The sequence below is a fragment of the Urocampus carinirostris genome, chromosome 1, assembly GCF_059441175.1.
Source record: "Urocampus carinirostris isolate Australia breed hairy pipefish chromosome 1, RoL_Ucar_1.0, whole genome shotgun sequence".
In the NCBI taxonomy this organism is placed as follows: Eukaryota; Metazoa; Chordata; class Actinopteri; order Syngnathiformes; family Syngnathidae; genus Urocampus; species Urocampus carinirostris.
In genome coordinates, this window is record NC_142349.1 from 32,462,684 (window position 1) to 32,483,695 (window position 21,012).

Genomic DNA, 21,012 nt, shown 5'->3' on the forward strand with positions numbered 1-21,012 from the left:
TTCAGCGTGTTTGTTGGATTTCCCAAATACAATAACTTTCATTTTTGAAACGTTTGGTGATTGTTTGCATTAAACCCCTTATTTACCTTAATAACAGTTCTAACAGACCCTTGAGGAACTCCATAGTTAAGGCTCATAAAACTTGAATCTGTGTTGCCAATATATACATATTGAGACTATTTGAAAAATATGACTTCACTCAGATATTTGCAATACTTTATATGCATGGTGCTGTCATTTTTGGAGTGGTAATTTTGTTTAATGAAAGCTTTTCTTAAACCTATACAAATCCCAACAAAATATATCTTGTGTGTTTCATCATTTAATGCCAAATCTGTAGCATTGCTTTTTTTCCTAAGCCACATTGACTCTTGTTTGCTAATCTGTACAACCCCTAGCAAAAAGTATAATCATCTGTCTCTGACAGGTACTCACTCCGACATTTTGTTCTGTAGAACAAAGTCAGATAAAAAGCATGACAAAATATTAACATTTTTCAAAAGTGCAACTCTTCGCATTCAGAGACCCTAAGGGAAATGAATAAATGGTGTGGGGTCATTAAATGGTACTTTTATAGACCCAGCACAGGGAAAAAAAAATGGAATCACTTCATGTTGAGCTAAAAAATGTGGAATCATGAAAACCAGAAAACTAAAAACATATCACTAGTATTAAGTTGCACAGCTTTTGGCTTTTATGACAGCTTGCAGTCTCTTGAGGCATGGACTTGATGAGCGACTAACGGTATTCTTCATCAATCTGGTGCCAACTCTCTTTGATTGCAGGTGCCAGATCATCTTTGCAGCTCGGCGCCTTGCTGTGGACAATTGTTTCAATTTCCACCGCAGGTTTTCAATTGGATTGAGATCTGGGCTATTTGCTGGCCATGACATTGACTGGAATGCTTTCACAGTTTTGCTCTGTGGCATGATATATTGTCATCTTGGAAAATGAGTGCATCATCCCCAAACATTTTTTCAATTGAAAGAATAAGAACGCTGTCTAAAATGTTTGACCAAAGCCATCACCCCAGTGCCCTTCCCCTACATGCAGCCCCATATCATTAAGGACTGTGGGAATTTTGATGTAAATCTCACCAGAAGGGCACCAAACAAAAATTCCAGCATTATCACCTTGTCAAATGCAGATTCGAGACTCATCACTGAAAAAAACCTTCATCCAGTCGTCATCCTCAATCCATGATTGTCCTCCCTATCCCATTGCAGTCTTGTTCTTTTCTGTTTAAGCGTCCACGATGGTTTTTCTTTTAGCTTTCCTATATGATTAACCCATCTCCTTTAAGTGATTTTGCACAGTTCTGTCATATACATTGACTTCAACTTCCTACTATTTCCTCATTTGTCGTCTTGTGCATTTTCTGTTTTCAAAACATATGACCTTTAGTTGTTTGTCTTGATGCCTACATGTCTTCCTTGGCCTACCAGTACGCTTGACTTCAATAACCTTCCCATGCTGTTTGTTGTTGGTCTAAATCTTCAATACAGCTGACTGAACAGCCCACATCTTTGGCAACCAGATGAGTAGAGTTCCCTTCTTCAAGCAGTTTGACGATCCTGTCCTTGTTCTCATGATTCTTGCCAATCAACTTAGTCCAGCAGCCCTCCAAGGTGTGATAATTGCACTGTTTTTAACTGCTTACTAAGGAGCTCACTGCATCTAAGACAGGTGCCCAATTAAGGAAATAAATTGACTGGGTGTGTCCTTATTTTCTACTCAAAATGCACTGATTCCAAATTTATTTCCCTACACTTGCTCTATGAAAGTAACAATTACTGCCCATTTCAATGTTTTTCTGGATTTATTTTCGTGTTTCTGAATGCCAATATGTTGCACTTTGGAATGACCTTATGTTTGTGGTCTGAGTTTTTTTCTACAGAGTAGAGGGCTTGCCCAAGACCGGTGATTCCATACTTCTTGCTAGGGGTTGTACCTGTTAAGTGTTTTAAATGTATGACAACTAGCTTCTCAGGAATGGTTAACAGCTAAGGATGTTTTGATATTGGCTGATAATTTGTGAACTGGTGAATGTTTCCACTTTTAAATGAAGGAATGATCTTTAAAACTTTCATAAATCAAGGAAATTGTCCAGTGGTAAATGATGAGTTACAGATGTATGTTAAAGTGGTTGCTATGTTCTCAATTTCTAGACTAATAACAGTCGGGTCCAGCTTTGGTTTTTATAAAAAAAAAAAAAACGTATTGGATGCGTTAGCTATAGCTTCATAATCTTTTTTGTTTTAATAAACATGTATTCAAGAGGTTTGGGGGGGTTTTCGGATCGGGTTAGTTATATAAAGTCCTTGTAATCTTTTTCCTTACTGGTTTTATGTTTATCAACTTGTTTTTGTATTTTATCTTCAGATTCTTAATATCCATGATTAATTGTAAATTACAAATCTTAACATGTAAAAGGTGGAGTGTGTTTGATTGAGGTGTCCTTAAAAAGTTGAAAGTAGTAACTGAATTCATCCATTCAGACCACAGATTATTACAAACTACTGACTATTAATACATCCCATGATCTAAAACCTACATGAGGGCAAGGAAAAACTCAACATGAGAAAAATGAAGAAACCTTGAGAAGGGACCGACCGCACATGGGGTGATCCCAACAGTGAATTGCTGTGAAAGATGAGACTTCTTTCAATATGCATATTTATTTCTATTTCATAAATATAAATATATATTATGTATTCTGCAGTTACAAAGATTTGATTAAATATAGGCAATATTCCTGAGCAGGTTTTAGGTTGTCTGCATTTTAAGAGCCGCGCACAGTGAACTAACAAAAAGCATGTCTGTACATTGCATTTACATTGAAAAAAAATGTTACACAATAAAGGCACTGTAATACAAATGGTACGGGCAAAGCTGTACAAACATGTTTGTTCAATAACTTTGCAGTATCCAAATTGGGACAATACGGTAAGGTCAATTCAAATATAAATAGTTCAGTACGGATCAAGGACAGGGCACATGCTTAACAGATTTTTTTCAGTACGTTAGTAACAGAAAAAAAAAATCCTGAAAATATGAAGAAATGCTGAATAACAGTGGGTATTAAATACTAAAATGGCTTATGAAAGATTATACTGTACATACATGGCAAAATATATTTTGTCAACCTATACACAACTACATGTACCAAAATTGACAATAAAGCTCAAATGGGCTTGAAATCAAGAGGCAACATGTTTCTGCTCTGCCTGCAGATGGCAGTCGTATTTACAACTTAAGTGATGACGTTCGTGGGCAAAATCGTACCAATACTGAATCGAACTGTAACAGTTTTTTTCTACTTGTAGGATTGTTAACCAGAAAACACTGGTCAAAATCACAGTCCAGATGGATATTTAGTGATTTGGGAATACTGAGAAAATCTGCATCTACGGATAGCGAAAAAAACAAAATGTATTTAGAAACAATCCATTGGCGGGCATGAAATGCAGCCAATCAGCAGGCCAGGCTGACGGATGCCGGGCGGTACTGCGTTTTGGTGTTAGTTATGGCGCCGTGCTTTTGTCGGAGATGAAGCCTCAGCTGACTCTTGTGTCTGAAGTGGAGGTCACACTTTTCACACTGAGGGACAAAAGACACAATTCAAACTCCGGGTGTTGCGGCCGGTTGCGAAATTCCACAGATTTTTTTAGTTGGGAGACTTGGCTTTGCAACTCTCAGAAATTCAAATTGTCGGAAGGATGTATTTTGGCTGACTATTTAAATCAATATTGATTCTATTTGAATGATTTAAGTTTTTTTATACCACTAGGAGATACTAAAAAATACATACGAGCTCTTCAAGAGACAGCTGCCAGATCAACATGTGGCTGATATTGATTCCTCAATGAAATATTTCAAAATGTGCAATCTGTTGAAATTCTGTGTTTTGGTCATTTGATTTTACATGGATGTTCACTTGGGGGAAAAAAAGCATTTACAGTATATTAAGTGCGTTGGATTCGATCAGTTTCCTCTCGTTTCTACATTTTCCATGTCATACAGGTACCGTGTACATACTTTTGTGTAATTGCAAAAAAACCCACTTTGTCTTTTGGCATTTTTAAATTCACCTTCTCATGGATTAATTATTTTCTATAAAAGAAAATGCACTTTTTATTTAGGGCACTTGAAATTAATGTCAAATATTGGTGGATATATTTTACCCTATCAGACCTCAATCCCATGACCATCACTGAAATGGACGATTGACTTGAAATATTTTTTTACAGTTTTTTCTCAATTACCTTCACATATTAACAATAATAATTCAATTATGTTTATTTGCAAAAAAAGTGGTTCAAAGACTAATGCAATTTTTATATCCTTCTGTCAACCTCAATGAACACAATAGAAAATATATATATATTTGAAGTATTCACATCCTTGTTATTTTACAGATTTTGACTTAATACCATGATCTTTCTCACTTGTCTGTAACCTCGTATTTAAATCCGCTCTGATCCTTTCCGTTGCTAATTTGTATTACCACTCATTGTAAATGGGTTTACGCTTCGTTCACCGGGATTACTCTTGAGCAACCTGGACGGGAAGGCTTACGTGGTAAGGTTTCTCTCCGGTGTGAATACGCATGTGACTCTTGAGCGTCTGTAGGTGGCGAAAATGAGTTCCACAGATTTCACAAGGGTATGGCTTTTCTCCAGTGTGAATTAGAACGTGGGCGCGAAGATGGGCAACCTGCACAAAAAACAAAAACAAACGGCAATCGGTGAGGTTTTGTTATTTTTTTTAGTATTTCATAAACGTTTTTAATTCAGATTCAGATTCAGATCTACTTTATTGTCATTCTAGTACACGTGTATACAGAACGAAATGTCGATGCATCTGACCCCCACAGTTTCCTTGAATGTACAGATATAAATAAAGTTGTATTGTAATTGGCTACGTATAGTATTTTACCATAGTGCCGATAGTGCAAGAAGAGTAGCTAACCAGATGTGCAAAATGGGCAGTCAGGTTAACAAGTCAGGTACACAGTAACATTAACACTGTAACAATAACGCTGTAATTACCATAGTGCAGAGAGCAATGTGCAATGAGTGGCAAGCTATAAAAAACTGCCAGTAGTGCAAAAAGTCAGATTAGCAGCCGTTTAGATTTAAGTTAACTATATGTTAGATTGACCATTTAACAGTCTAATGGCCAGGGGGACTAGACTATTGCGGAGCCTGGTGGTCCTGCACCGCACACTGCAGAACCTCTTCCCAGAGGCTAGCAGAGTGAACAGTCCATGATGGGGTGAGAGGGGTCCCCGGTAATGTTCTTAGCATGGGATAGGCAGCGCTTCTGGCCAATGTCCTGAATGGAGGGAAGTGTAGTCCCGATTATTTTCTCTGCTGTCCTCGTTACCCTCCTCACACTACCCCAGTCGGTAGCGCTGCAGCCTCCACACCACACAGAGATACAGCTGGTCAGGATACTCTCTATGGTGCCCCTGTAGAATGTGATGAGGGAGGGTTGGTCTAAAGAATTTTATATTAGCTGCAAACCTTGAGCTGTCACTTTACAGTATTGGACGGGTTAGTGTGTCTCAATGATACGAGGAGCTATGTTGTCTTGTGGTTTTAGCCCCTGTTATTAGTCATGGATGACCCTTAGTGCATTTGTAAGACCCCTGATGATGATTAAGAGTATTGGTCCACGTTACCGGATGGGGTATGGCAAGGGACCGGAGGCAGAGCTTACACCCACATGGTGCAGCCTAACAGTGGGGAAAGAGCCCAAGATGCTGTGTTAGGTTGGTAGGTTCTGACAAGATATAGTCGGACTCACTTCCACACAGAGCTTTGGTGGCAGCCTCCTCGAGGGGAGTTGGACTCTCTTAAACTCTGGAGTTTCCAGCAGTAAAAAGGGCAGACCCATTTTTGGTATATTAGAGTACCACCCTTCTTGGAGTACTTGGAAGGCGCGGAACCCCCCTCGAACTGCTTGGGGACGCTCACTTAGGCAATGACAATGAGACATGGAGGGGTGCGACTGTGATAAAAGGCCTTTGTTATTGAACTTCTGAGCGTGTCACAGGATCTCCTCAACAACCACCGTGTTCGTTTATTGACTTTGCATTCGTTTCATTGGACTTGTGGCCTCATGTTTGGGACACCCGGGGGAATAGGGGCTGAGTTGACAACCTGTTACCACCTTGTGGCGAGTTGGCTCTGATAGTGCAGAGAAGATGTCAGTTGAACCTGGCAGACCCAAGCGTGTTGGGAACGTCTAGCAGAATTTTCCGTCAGAAAGAGTTTCAATACCTATCTTCAGCAGAACTTCTCCCATGTACTGAGATGGGCAGAACGCATTGAGATTAAGTGGACCCTGTTCTGTGCCTCCATTGTTGAGGCAGCCAATCAGAGGTGGAGCCTTAAAAGGATTGCCCCTTCCGTGGCAGTAACACTCAAAACAGTTGGATACTGGTGGTAAAGGGTCAAGCTGAAACATGAAGCAGCTGGCAGTTATCGGCTGTTTAAGGATAGCAGGACTTTGGAGGTCACTGATGCAAAGACGCTGGCATTGGAGGAGTTTACCCAGGCCACAGAAGGAAACTTTTGTGCGAATTTTTGGAAATTCTGCTACACCATCTGTTGTCTCAAGAGGAAAAGAAATGCACTTTTAACACAGTGTATGGAGGAGATGAGGTGCTGCTTACTTCAACTTTGCAAATCGTGGGTAGAATACTTTAAAGACCTCAATTCTAGACACATCGTCTTGTCTGAGGACTTGGAGGCTCTCTTATCTCAGGGGTTGTCGATGAGGATATGGTTTTTGTCATGCAAAGGAAACTCTGGACCATCTCTAAATGCCTTCCATTGAGGTTTGTGGGAGTTGCCCATTAAGTCGATATGTATTTGTGGATTTGGAGAAGGCATTCAACCTTGCTCCTCCAGAGCAGCCTGGAGGGAGGTCCTCCGGGAGTATGGGGTACTAGACAGTCTGATCAGGGCCGATCAGTTGCTGTATGACCGGTGGTTTATTTTGGTCTGCATTGACGCTGGTCAGATTGATTTCTAGTGAGGGTTGGACTCTGCAGGGCCGGGGCGGAATTCAGTTTGGGGGCATTAGTATTGCATCCTTGCTTTTTGCAGAAACTGACAGTCCATCTACATTCTTACCCTCACAGATATCCCATACTGTGAGTCGTGACCGAAAGAACGAGATCCTGAGTACAAGCGGTGACAATAACCTTTCTCTGCATGGTGTCTGGGCTTTCCCTTTGAGTTAGGATGAGAAGCTTGGTCATCTGGGACAGACCCAGTGTAGACCTGGTTCTCCTCTGCGTTGAGAGGAGCCAGTTGAGCTGGCTCTAATATGGATGGCTCCTGGACGCCTCCCTTTGGAGGCTTGGAGAAGACTCTGGACACGCTGGAGAGTCTATGTCTCTAGGTTGGCCTGGGAATGCCTTGGGATCCTGTTTAATGAGATCAGCCAAGTGGCTTGGGACAGGGAGTGAGGCCTTCCCAGCTGAGGTGGCTGTGCCCCGAGACCGGACCATGGGTCAGCATAAGCTAGCACTTTTTTGTGTAATCCAAGTAAATACTGCAGTTTGGCACAATGTTTAATAATTTTAGAGTTGTGTGGAAATGGTTCATTCATTTTTTTTTTTAAATGGCTTTTATCGACTCTTGGGCATAGAGTCTGGGCGAACTGTGAGATACATGCAAAAAGACACGTGAAGTCTCTCACCTGTACAAATCTGGATCCGCATGTGTCACATCGATATGGCTTTTCTCCAGAATGAATGCGGGTGTGAGTCTTCAAATTAGCAGGCCGATTGAACTGAGCCCCACAGATGTTGCAGCAGTACGGTTTTGCGCCTATAATAAGATTTGCAACATTAGTTGATGCTGAATATATCTTTCACGAGAATAAGTGTTAGGTAAACGTATACTGCTATCGCAACAAAAGAGGGTTTATCCGAAAACTTTACATATCACTTTAGAAATCAAGAATCCCTTAACCGCCTGGGTTGTCGAGGCACTACTTTCTGTGGTGTATCTTGGGCAAATACAGCCAGGCGGCACCCATCCCTCTCCAGGCCATTTTTTGGGGGTAGGGTTTGTTCCCTCTCATGTTTAAATAATCACAAACGTACCCGAGGTGGGTAACCTACACATCTTTGATGCATTCAAAAGAAACATTTTCCAGTTAGAGTAAAATCAACCCACTGTAATGGTGTGAAAGCACAAGTAGGCATTTTCTCTTCAAGCTAGTAACAAGGCTGCGTTTGGAATTAACCAGCTAATTGTGAGTGGCAGTCAGCACACACTTGCCTCCCATTTAAAGGAGTCATAAAAGGCCTTGGGAATTTTTGCTCACACTGGCAGCCATTTTGCACTATTCATAATTGCTCCAAGGTAGTCTTAGTCTTAGTCTAGCTTAAGTCTAGCCTCCACGTTGTCACCAGCATACTTCACAATAGATGGATTGGTGTACTATTGGTGATAAACATCATTTCACTTTTGCTATAGTCAAGTTAAAAGGTTCACATTCAACCCTGAATTTATTGCTAAGTTCACATAATGTCCCTAACGCAAGAGGGGAAGGGGAAATATGGCAGAAGTTCAGAAGAACAGTCAAAACCTTTGCACCTCTGCTATGAAACAAAATAGATTTGAGATAAATCACACTAAAACGGGTGGCCAAACTAGGGCCTGGGTGCCACATATGGCCCATCAGGCGTTTTAATAAGCCTGCCAAAAGAAAATGGAAAAACTATGATGCTAACATGTGTTTTTTATTTTATGTCTTACTAATAAAAATGCGTGATTGCTTTTGTGCTTTTCTTATCCTAAGTCTCCCTTTGTGTGCCCCCACAAAAACTATTTTCATCACGCTCATGGCCAACATTCAAAAAAGCTGGCTTCATTTTCTTCTAATTGCTATTTTAATGTTCATCGATTTTATTCATGAAGATATTTCTTGAATTCCAAACAATGAAAAACAATTCAGAATTAGCCATATGGCACTTTACATTTTTTCAAGGCAAATGATCAAATTGAATACTTAACAAAAAGGGGATATTATATTACTTTGCTTTCATTCATTTCAGGGCAGCACGGCAGTGGTTAGTGTGCGGCACAGTTCTGAGGTCATGAGATTCAACCGCCTGTGTGGAGTTTGCATGTTCTACCCGTGCTTCCTCCGGGCACTCCGGTTTCCTCCCACATTCCAAAAATATGCATGTCAGGTTAATTGGCTGGTCTTAATTGTCCCTAGGTATGAATGAGCAAGTGAGTTGTCTGTCTTTGTGTGCCCTGCGACTGGCTGGCAACCAGTTGAGGGTGTCCCCTGCCCACTGCCCGAAGATAGCTCGGATGGGCTCCAGCACCCCCGCGACCCTACTGAGGATAAGCAGTGCAGATAATGGATGGATTGAATTCATTTCAATTAAGGGGACAGTGTGCATTGTGCAACCACAAATGATTGCTAAATAGCACAAGGAAGAACACCAACTACAAAGACTGAAGGTGATCAAACCACACCATTTTTCTTCTCTTTTTCTTGCTCGGGCTTTCGCAAGGTTTTTTATTTTTGGGGTTACCTTAGTAGCAAGATGGCTGACAATTATGTCCACCCCCTCTAGGCGCTATATAATACACACTGTCCCTTAAGTTTTTATTCATAAATAAATTTTCTTATAAATTTCGAGTGTTTCAAAACCAATTCAGAGAAGCAAAATATACAATGAAATATCACTTGTAAATATAAACTGAATTAGTGGCTCAAAATGGAAATCATTTGAAACTCTATTGTATAGCGTAATCTCACCTGTGTGAACGGTTTTGTGGCTGGCCAGGTTGCCTTTGTAGCGGAAGGCAGCCTGGCAACAGTCACACTTGTACGGCTTTTTTCGATGGACCTGGTCCGTGGGGTCTTTGAGGCAATCTTCTTCCGAGAAGCCCTCTGTAAGTAAAAAGGGGTGACGTCAGTAAGCCGTCCCACGGTAATCCCTTATCAGACGTAAGAGGGCGTGTTGCAGTTACCGCAGCTCAACAGAGGGAACTTTGATTCTCTGCAGAAAGAGTCGGTTAAGATTTGAGTGGCCTCCGGCTCTTGGGGGCTATCGCAACCACAGGAGGAACATTTACGATTGCTGCAAGAGAAGGATGACCATTCATGAGAACATTTGTACGACTGTTTTGGAAATGAGTTTCTATTCCCTGCTCTCAGTATAAATTTGGGGCATCCAAATAGAGTTCCAAACTTGCAACGTTTTTTTCCATTATCTTTGCCTTTTTTAATTGATCTCTCATGAGTTGCTTTTGCACAACATTGCATACTGTATATCGCTGTGCATATTTTTCCCTCTCTGTGACAATGTCACATGTGACTACCAGAAACAATTTTTTGAATAAAATAATTGATTTTGTTGATTAACTGATAAATCGGATAAAAAAAGTTTTAATAACCCATGGTAAAATTACTTTTCAGCAAAGTTTCTGAATTAGTTTTGACTTTTGCTCACAATTCAGTAAATATGCAAAAATGTGAATCCTTATATTCCAAAATAAAAGCAAATTTCTGGCATTACCACTATAAGGGTATCTTTTTACGAGATTCCAAACATATTTGTTCAAACGTCATCTTGGAACTTTAGTTGTACATTTGTCAATATCTTGTAAAAACCATAACAAACCTCCCAAACTAGTGAAAGGACCAGAATTTTCGATGATTTGAAAATATATGAAATTTGTGACCTAACATCTGCAAATGTTTTTATCCAACACATCTTGTCGTTTTTTTATCAGTGTATATAAAGAAAGGAATTGGAGAGTATTTTGTTGAAACTCTTGGGATTAAAAAACAATCCTATAAAAGAAATTTGAATGGTTAATCATAAATCAAAATAGTTGTCGATTATCAGATTGTGACATCGTGTCATTATTACCTGCCAACACTAAAAAGGTTTTCTTCTCTGTGCTCGTGGGCCGCATCTTCCGTTTGGGATTCCCTTTGGTCCGGGCCACTTCGGCAGGGACTGACGGAAGGGGATCCGCTTTCCGGGCTGCCTTGCAAAGCATCAGTTTCCTCGTTGGTATTGGTTTGATTCATCATAATTAATTTGTACTTCTTCCAGTTTCGGGCCTTGGCCTCTTTGGGGCAGTCAGGGGGCTGTTTGAAGCTCAGGGTGGCGTTCCGACTGCTGGACGACTCGGTGGGCGAGTTGGGCTGGCAGTCGGATCTGTGGGGGCTTTGGGGGCTGCAGATTACGCCTTTTCCAAAGGTTTGGGATGCTCCAATGCAGTTTGTGAGGGGGCGCTGAGCACCGTCATCCTCCATGTGGGCGGCGGGTCGATTTATAGCGGGGTGGTGACCGATAATGAAGGACGACTCCTTTTGAGATGCGCCGGTGCTGTCGATTTGCAGAAAGGGTCGCTGCGACAAGGAAGATGCTCTGGGCGGGGTGCCCACCCGATGGTAATCTTCTGGTTTGCTGGCAGGGACGTGATTATCTCCATAGACGTGATAGCAACCCGAGGTGTTGATACCCCGAAAAAGGCTGTAACCCCTGCAGTCTTGAGAGGGCAGCGACAAAGCCGCAAATCTGTTTTTAAAATCTAACTCTGTCATGTGAATGGGCCTCAATGCAGATTGCTGGTCAGCAGGGGGCAACATGCTGGCCTGGACCTCTTCAACTTGCAATTTTAAAGATGGCCTGGAAAAACATATTCCAGTGTAAGTCACTAAATCCAGTTTGGAATTTAATTTCTGTAGAAGGTCCCGACTGAAAATATTTATTATTTTAATAATACAATCCCGCTTAAAAGTTTGGGCCTGCTTACAAATTTCCATTCTTTGACAGAGCAAAGTTTGAAGAATCCATTTTTTTTTACCTAATCTTCTCAATGTCTCCACTATACTTTGTTTATTTTGCAAATCATTTGATTCATTAAAAAAGTGTGATTTTCATGGAAAACACACAGGTGTTTGGATCAAACTTTTGAACAGTAGTGTATATAATTTATAGTAATTAGCACACCAAAAACACAGTATAAACAAGAACACATTTCTTGGTTATATTTTGCAATAAATAAATAAATCAGTCCTTTTCTATCTTTGGCTATATCGACACCATTACTCTGTTGGCGATGAATCAGAAAATGAAATATTTTAGGATAATGTATCACTTTTAGTATTTTCTGCAAGCTACCGGCCTCTGAAGCCCCTTGAGAATCTCTGTAATTAAAGCCCCAATGTGTAATATTCCACCACTAGATGGCACGGTGGTGTCTGGTCCAAACGAGGGCGTGTGATACATGGCAAAGCATGCGGAAGGATGCCAGACAAACATGGCGAGCACCCATGTCAGGATTCCGCGGTGTAAAAGAAATACAGATTTCTAAATGTATGATTTTTTTCTTTTAAATAAAAAAATAACATTGGTGTGATAGTTCATGTCTTTTTGCCCAGTATTTAAATCAATTTTCTTACTGGATAAAGGTTTCTTGTACAAGTAGGAGGCACTAAATATTACACTCTGTGCCTTTGGGGGCTATACACATAAATTTGACATGACTTAACGATTGGAAATTAAAACCAAAGAAAAAAACATTGTTTTCAGGTCCAAGCATTGGTAAACTTAATGCTTAATAAAAATATTGTGTACGGCACCTATAAACATTATTTAACTGTTACCGATACTTACTCTCTTCGGGACTGTTTAGAGCAGGGATTTCAATTCAGTTAGGCTCTAGGGCCAGATCCAGACTTTGTTTTCTTAGGTGGGCCGGATCAGTGAATAAATGTCAACCTAAAACAATTAGCTTACCTTAATTTTTCAGTATAATGCTTTATCATTCAGTCTTGTTTAGTAGCCTACCCTATATATCAGGGGTCGGGAACCTATGGCTCGCGAGCCAGATATGGCTCTTTTGATGATAACATATGGCTCGCAAATCTGGCTCGCAGATTTGGGTTTAAAAAAATTATCGTTTGCTTAAATGCATCCATCGATTTTCTATTGATCATGTCTTGTGCAGAGTTGCAGTTGCACGAGCGATTGTCTATTTTAATTGGATGATAATACCCGATGTTGGCCGTTACTGGGGGGCACAGGTACACGCCCCCTTTTGCGTCCATTGGCACTTGGCCGTTGGTCATTAGCTCAAAGCTAACTCTTCGACGGAGAAGATGGCGAAACGAAAAAAAGATGATGAATATCGTACATTTCAGGACGAACAGCCCGAAGAATTTGCCTTTGTGAAGAGGTATGCCTAATTTGCTATGACAAAATTGCATCGATGAAACAGTCGAATGTTAAGCGGCACTTCGACACACGCCATGCCCTCTTTGCACGGTCTGCTTTTGCAGAGCAATGTGCGCTGGTTGTCAAGAGGAAAGGTGCTCAGCCGTTTTACGGCTTGCCTCAACGAAATACGGATTTTTCTTGAAACGAAAGGCAACGAGCATCCTGAGGTAGCGAAAACTGAGTGGCTCCTCAAGTTTTATTATCTCGTCGATATTACCGAACATCTAAACCAGCTCAACGTTAAAGTGCAAGGCGTTGGAAATACAGTGTTATTCCTTCAACACGTTGTGTTTGCTTTTGAAAACAAGCTGGAGCTCTTGATCAAGGATTTTGAAACAGGTCGCTTACTACATTTCGAAAAACAGAGTTTACAGAGGCATACACAACAAGTGAGCCCGCTCAAAACATCTCCACCAGCTAGCTGGCTTCACATCCGGTCTCCTCCAGTCGTTCAAAGCGCACTTTGGAGAATTTCGTGAGCACTGTGGTCTTATTAAGTTCACCACCCATCCAAACGAGTGTTCACTGAACACAGCCGACCTGAGTTGCATTCCTGATGTCTCCCTGGTAGATTTTGAAGCAGAAGTGGCTGACCTGAAGGCCTCAGAGATGAGGATGAGCAAGTTCAAATCACTGAATGAAGAATTGGAAAGAATTGCACGACAGAAAGCGGAGTTGGCGAGCAAGCACATGAGGACAGAACTGGACAAACTTCAATCCAAAGACGAGCTGATTCTCAAAGCTTGGAACGCGCTTCCAGTCACATACCACACACTGAGGCGTGTGAGTATTGGTGTATTGACAATGTTTGGATCGACGTATTCATGTGAGCAGTCATTTTCACATCTCAAAAACATCAAGTCCAACCTACGATCACATTTAACGGATGAAGGCGTCAATGCCTGCATGAAGCTTTAACTCACCAAGTACCAACCAGACTACAAAACCATCAGCAAATCCATGCAGCACCAGAAGACGCATTAATGGTGAGTATTATAACCTCATTATTTAAAATAATAAATTAAGACGCTTGTTATGCTCACATTTAATTGAATTCAGTCTTAAAATATATTATATGGCTCTCACTGAAACACATTTCCAAAAATTGTGCTTTTATGGCTCTCTGAGTCAAAAAGGTTCCCGACCCCTGCTATATATTATAATCATTGATGAGAAGGAATCTTTTCCATTCACAAAACATTGGGAAAATAAGATTTGTAAGTTTAACATTGAATCTGTTAACCTGTTTGCTTTAACAATTGAGTGAACGCTGTTTAACACTTGAACCAACTCACTACGCTATATAAACTCAATTGAAAGCTATGAAAAAAAGATCTAAGTTAGAGTACTGCATGGACAAGAAGATTCGGTTTGCATTTTTTGGGACATCCTCAGAAATGTATGGTGGGCTGGATGAAATCATCCAGTAGGCTTGATTCAGCCCGCGGGACATCTGTTTGACATGACTGGTTTAGGTTATCAGAATCTGTAAAGCAGCGAGACGTTAAAAGATTACTGCATTACCAATAAGTAATTAGTCAATAGTTGATTTGGTGTGGGGAAACATGCATTCTAACCACAAATACAACAAAGACTCCTACGTGCACTCGCTAGTCGAGCTAATCTTTAACGGCTGATGTACAGCTCTGACATACTTTCTTGGTAAGATCTCAATATGGCTGGAGCGGCCTCTTAAGGCGCTCGCTTTGAATACGCAAGGGATTACTGCATAGTACGTGTGCTGTTTTGGTTACCTGGACTTCATGAACCTGTGACAGGTGTCAACCACATGCTCCATCTGGAGATAGAGAGCCGTGTTCATGGTCCCGGCGAGCATGCCGTCCGTCAAATTCAGGCAGGACGTGTACATGAAATCCAAGAGGTTCGAGAAACTCTTGGGCTCGATTTTGGGATCCAGACTTATGACGCGAAGGTTCGCGTTGTCGGGGTTCATGAAGACTGAATAAAAGAAGCCGCTGAGGGGGAAGCAGAGGCCGGAATGGTGATAACTGTTCACACGGTTCCCCGGTGGCATTTTTTGCCGTTACCTGCAGGCCACCAAGATGGCCTTGTGAGCGTAAAAAAGCTGGCCGTCCACTTGGATGGTGACGTCGGTCAGGATATTTCTGCTGCGGAGGCGGTTGAAGTTGAGGAGGACGTCACCTGCGTGGCGAGTGAATTGAACACACCCATTTGCAGTCATGGCCGTGCTGTGAAAACTGAGCAAGAAGGAAGAAAAGGTGTCAAAACTTGTTTGACTTCATGTTTACTTTGGTGGGCTCTTGACACACATTTAAAGACGCGACTGTTGAGGGGACCACTCAAATAGCACGGCAACACGCAATGGTGGCTTTTATTATAAAGTACTGGATTTTTTGCTGTCACCCACAAAGCCAAGCCTCTTAAGCCAGTTAAAATATTATACATGCACATCTCAGGGCACGTGTGCACTTTATTTTACTTTTTTGCATTTAGCGACCTTAGACCATTTGGTAAATCACTGGACATTGAATAAAGGAATAGAAAAGCTGTAGCCACAAACAACATCATCACTCAAAGAGTGGATTCAAATTGTTTTAACTGGATCGGATTGGCCAGTGACCATTAAAACGGGTTTTCATTATTTTAGTGACTTTCACTAAAAAGGATTTGTGACTTCTTGCACTTGCCCCGGATTTTTTCCTTTACTCGCTCGTTCCATGGCTTTGGCTTTCTGTTTGTTTTTAAACATTAAATTGTTGTTAAAAAGTAAGGAGAAGAATTGGAAAAGATTAAAAAAAAAACTCAGGAATTGTAAAGTAATAGATTTATTGTGATTCAAACAATGTGATCATTTTTAAAATGGATTACAAAAAAATTATTGTTAGAAAGATGTAAGATATGATTGTGTGTTTATCTTGTGATATGGTGTTTGTTGCAAAGTGATTGAAAAGAAAATACACAAGAAAATAAAGAGTACAGATGCCAACTTGTTCCAGCAGCATCAACAAAAGCCCAGATCTCCCTATCCCCAGCCACTTCTTCCAGCTCATCAGACACGATCCCGGGGCGTTCCCAGGCCAGCCTAGAGAGTCTCTGCAGTGTGTCCTGGGTTGTCCCCGGGGCCTCCTGCCAGTGGGACATGCCCGGAACACCTCCCAGGGGAAGAATCCAGGTGGCATCCTTATCAAATTGCCCGGGCCACCTCAACTGGCTCCTCTCAATGCAGAGGAGCAGTGGCTCTACACAGAGTCACTCCTGGATGACTGAGCTTCTCACCTTTTCTCTAAGGGAGAGCCCAGCCACCCTGCGGAGGAAACCTGTTTAAGCCACTTGTATCCGGGATCGTGTTCTTTCGGTCATAACCCACAGTTCATGACCATAGGTGAGGGTAGGAACGTAGATCGACCGGTAGATCGAGAGCTTTGCCTTTTGGCTCAGCTCCTTCTTCACCACTACGGAGCGGTATAGGGTCCACATGATGGCAGACGCTGCACCGACCCGTCTGCCAATCTCCCGTTCCATCCTACCCTCACTCGTGAACAAGACCCCGAGATACTTGAATTCATCCACTTGTCATGCACTTTCCAGACATTTTCAACATCTTACCTAATGTTTACTATTATGTGTACAGTAATGCTAATTGTAATTCACCCTGGTCAATCCTGGAAGGGGGATTACCACATGTGAGGTCCTTTCTCAAGGTTTCTCTTTTCTCCTCACACTGAGGTTTTTGAGTTTTTCCTTGCCCGCATGCTGGTTTAAGATCAGGTAATTGTTGTAACTGTAATCCTGTGCAGTCCTTTGAGACATTTTTGTGATTAAGGGCTATATAAATAAATTTGACTTGACTTGACTTGGGGCAGGATCTCATCCCCAACCCGAAAGGAGCATGCCACCCTTTTCCGGCTGAGAAACATGGTCTCGGACTTGGAGGGGCTGATCTTCATCCCGGCCGCTTCACACTCGGCTGCAAATCGCTCCAGTGAGAGCTGAAGATCACGGGACGAATAAGCCAACAGCACCATATCATCTGCAAAAAGCAGAGATGCAATGCTGGGACCCCCAAATTGGAACCCTTCCTTGCCAAGGTTGCACCTAAACATTCTGTCCATAAAAATCATGAACAGAATTGGTGACAAATGGCAGCCCTGGCAGAGTCCAACTCCCACTGAAAACGAATCAGACTTACTGCCGGCAATGCGGACCAAACTCTGGCGCCGGGTAAACAGGGACCACACAGCTCAGATAAGACTGTGCGGTACCCCATACTCCCGAAGCACCCCCCACAGGTCTTCCCAAGGAACACGGTCGAATACCTTCTCCAAGACCACAAAACACATGTATACCAGATAGGCAAACTCTCACGCACCCTCAAGGACCCTGCAGAGTGTGTAAAGCTGGTCCACTGTTCCATGGCCGTGACAAAAACAAACTAACAAAAAAAAAAAACACTGCTCTTCTTGAATCAGGGACTCGACTTCTGAGAATTGCGATTCCCCTGTAGTTGGAACACACTCTTCGGTCCCCCTTCTAAAAAAGGGAACCACCACCCCAGTCAAATTAAAACATAATCAGATTATTACAACAAGGTATTACTTTATATGTAATATGAATAAAATATCATTATTACTCAATGGACACAAAAAATAAATAAAAAAATACAAACTGAATACAAGTATAGAATTATATTTTTATTGGCATATTCATAAATAAATTTCTAAAATACACCTTCATTGATTGGGTTGTCGAATGGGTGAAAAAAAACTATAAACTTGACATGTAGCAGACGTTCACCAGAAGGCGGCAGAATTACAAAGAGGAAAAAGTACTGTAACCTCCTAGCCTTGAGCTTACTTAATACGGTATCCAATTACGGGGTTATTACGATACTAAAGAAAGTCCACACATACGCCCAGTGACTCATTTGTCTACTAATCTTCAATTTAAAATGTCCCCAAATTAAATAATTCAGACACAATATATGGGGAGAAAGGGTTTTCTGTCCAAACGTATTATTCAGTCATAAAAAAAATACACTGTATTTTAGAAAATCCATCTTTTAGTAGAATAAATTAACAAATACTTTAAACATGGTGCATTCAAAGAAAGTTGTTTTTCTCTTTTTGGCAGCAACTTTGAGGGACGTCAATATGCAATCCAGGCCCGAAACATTAACAACGCTGCCTTCAAGTTCAAATTCCGCCATTATTACGGAGTCTGGAATTAGTGTTTGCAGGAAGAAAACAACGGGCCAACTAGCCTGTGGAACGTTTACTTGGCAGTAAAAACGACAACCGAACCAGACAGACCGGTCCGATTGCGCCACGTTTAGTGACAGCGGGGTCGTAAAAAGTTTACCAAACTAGAGCGTTTACATAAAAGAAAAAGGAGGAAAAAAACACGGTGGCTGCTATTCAAAACAAGGGCCCCAACTTTCTCATCCTCGCACATAAAAACGTCAATAAACAAAAAAGCCACATCCACATTTCTATCTCTTAAAAGTCACAAATTGTTATGATTCTCGCCATCAGAGCAGCACACTTTTGTGGAGGAAATGTGCAGGCAGACAGTGTAGAAAGGCGAGCCTAAAGTGCTTCTGTGCAGGGGAAAAAAGTCAAGGCGAGGAAGGGCGGAGAGGAAGGGGGAAAACTAACCTTGCAAAAAGTTTCCTCGAAAATCCAAGCCACTCCACTTCTGCGAATCCAGTTCTAAGAAACCGAGCTGCTCAATTCTCGGAATTTCAACATCGGGTCGTACCAATTCTCGAGCGGCGGGGTGCTTAGTAAAAACACACCACGTCCTCTTACTCACCAACCTCTCGCTAACAGTAAACAGACGGGCAGTATATTGCACATGGCAACTCCAATGATTTATATTTTGTACATTTACGCTCTTCTTAAAGTTAAAGTCGTGTTTTTGGAGGGTCTCGTCGACATTCCCGAGCAGTGGAACACTCCGAGCCTGCGGTCAGCTGACCGAGTTATAAATACTAAGGGGAAAATGAGAACACGTTGAACTTGTGGCTACACACTCGCTAGCTGTCGCACGAGTCTAGTCTGGTTTTGGGACTTTTCATCGTGTTTACGCGGAAGACGTGCGCCATGTCGTATTGATCAGTACGCTAAGTCGCCCGCCCCACACCCAGCACCCCAAGTTCACGTTCCTATGCTGGTAAACTTGACGTTTTAAAGGGGCGTCGTGTATTATGGAGCGCTTCCAAGTGCTATAAATTGATTTCACTGTCCACGGGATCCTTTAACCGCTACTTCATGTATCTTGGACAAGTACAGCCAGGTTGTTGTTTTTTTTTTTTTTTTTTTTTTTGGGGGGGGGGGGGGGGTCTCTCCCACATGAAACAGTACTGGTTTCCATGTTTACCAGTAGCGGGGGAAGCCTCTTGAGCTGACTCATACACAGCACCTTCATCGTCTGGTCACCGTTGTTTTTCGGTGTAAATCATCCCACTCTACACGGGAAGTGACATCATTAAATGATATCCCCCAAAAAAGAACCATACCCCAGTTTTTTTAATTGAATCGTATTCCTACTGCGTTGAACTAAAATGAATCGTTTAGCACAAAGTAATTTCCCATACCAGTGTTCATGTTACCTCTGAAAAGTGATGGGTCCCGGGGACTCAATGGGTCCCAACATAGATCTATGGGTCCCCAAAATTTAGTGTTATCGAGGTTGAAATTGTAAATCTGCGACAATATATAATATAAATCTATTTATTCTTTCAGTTTTAATCATCACAGTTTATTGGTAATACAAATGAGTTAACACTTCAAGATTTTTCAGTTCACAACAATATTGTACATTATACAAAATAATATTGCTGAAATATTCATCTATATTTTCAATCAGTTTTAATCATCACAATTAATTGGTAATACAAAGCAGTTATGAAATGAAAATGAAATGATCTGCATTTATATAACGCTTTTCAAATCAATGAAGACTTCCCAAAGCGCTTTACAATGTGCTCCACATTTACCCATTCACCCACTCACACACACCGATAGCGGCTGTGCAGTCATGCAAGGCGCCAACCTGTTTACTGGGGGCATTAGGGGTTCAGTGTCTTACCCAAGGACACTTTGAAATGTAACACTGAGGAGCCAGGATTTGTCACTTCAGATTTTTCAGTTCACAAAAATATTGTACATTATACAAAATAATATGGCTGAAATATCAGTCTATATATATATTCATGCAATGTTAATCATCACAGTTAATTAGTAATGCAAAGCAGTTTTCACTTCAGATTATCCAATCTACTCTCAAATTAGATTCACTTATTTAAAAATATTGATTCAACTGTGATTGTACTTTTGCTTGACATCCTTGACAAATGTTTGAATTATAATGTGTTTTCAAGGTTAGAAAAGTGCTTGAATTTTGGGTGAAGTGCTTGTAATTACATAAAATTGTCGCTATATTTCACAATAATTCCATGGTCCCCTGCCCACTGCCCGATGATTGCTGGGATGGGCTCCAGCACCCCCGCGACCCTACTGAGTATAAGCGGTGCAGCTGATGAGATGAGATGAGATTTCACAATAAGTCTGCCTATAAATGACACGAACACTGCTCTCTAGTGGCTTTGCTTTGACAGTATGATTAACGGCACCTGACATTAGTTTGTATGGTATTGTCCTAAGCGTTTTCACCCCTTCAGGTCACGCCCAAGCTGACAGGCTGTAAACTACACCTAAACAAGGCATTATGAAAGGTGTATTTTGAAG

General features: G+C 41.4%; 1 protein-coding gene across 1 annotated transcript; it reads right to left on the reverse strand.

The window, feature by feature from the left end:
• Window positions 1–2,659: 2,659 nt before the first annotated feature.
• bcl6ab (BCL6A transcription repressor b) lies at window positions 2,660–19,076 on the reverse strand. The gene is made up of 9 exons (XM_088335303.1): window positions 18,919–19,076; window positions 15,331–15,501; window positions 15,037–15,258; window positions 10,922–11,689; window positions 10,017–10,126; window positions 9,802–9,936; window positions 7,717–7,847; window positions 4,579–4,716; window positions 2,660–3,600 (listed from the first exon to the last, which is right to left on the reverse strand). Exons 2-9 carry the CDS (start codon window positions 15,483–15,485, stop codon window positions 3,475–3,477), a joined length of 1,785 nt encoding a protein of 594 aa, XP_088191429.1. The 5' UTR covers window positions 15,486–15,501; window positions 18,919–19,076; the 3' UTR covers window positions 2,660–3,474.
• Window positions 19,077–21,012: the final 1,936 nt, after the last annotated feature.

Coding starts and splice junctions, on each gene's coding strand:
- bcl6ab (XM_088335303.1), bottom strand. CDS start 15,485: ATGACTGCAAATGGGTGTGTTCAATTCACTCGCCACGCAGGTGACGTC. Junction 15,259..15,330: donor GCCATCTTGGTGGCCTGCAG/GTAACGGCAAAA, acceptor CTTCCCCCTCAG/CGGCTTCTTTTATTCAGTCT. Junction 9,937..10,016: donor GTTCCCTCTGTTGAGCTGCG/GTAACTGCAACA, acceptor TTTTACTTACAG/AGGGCTTCTCGGAAGAAGAT.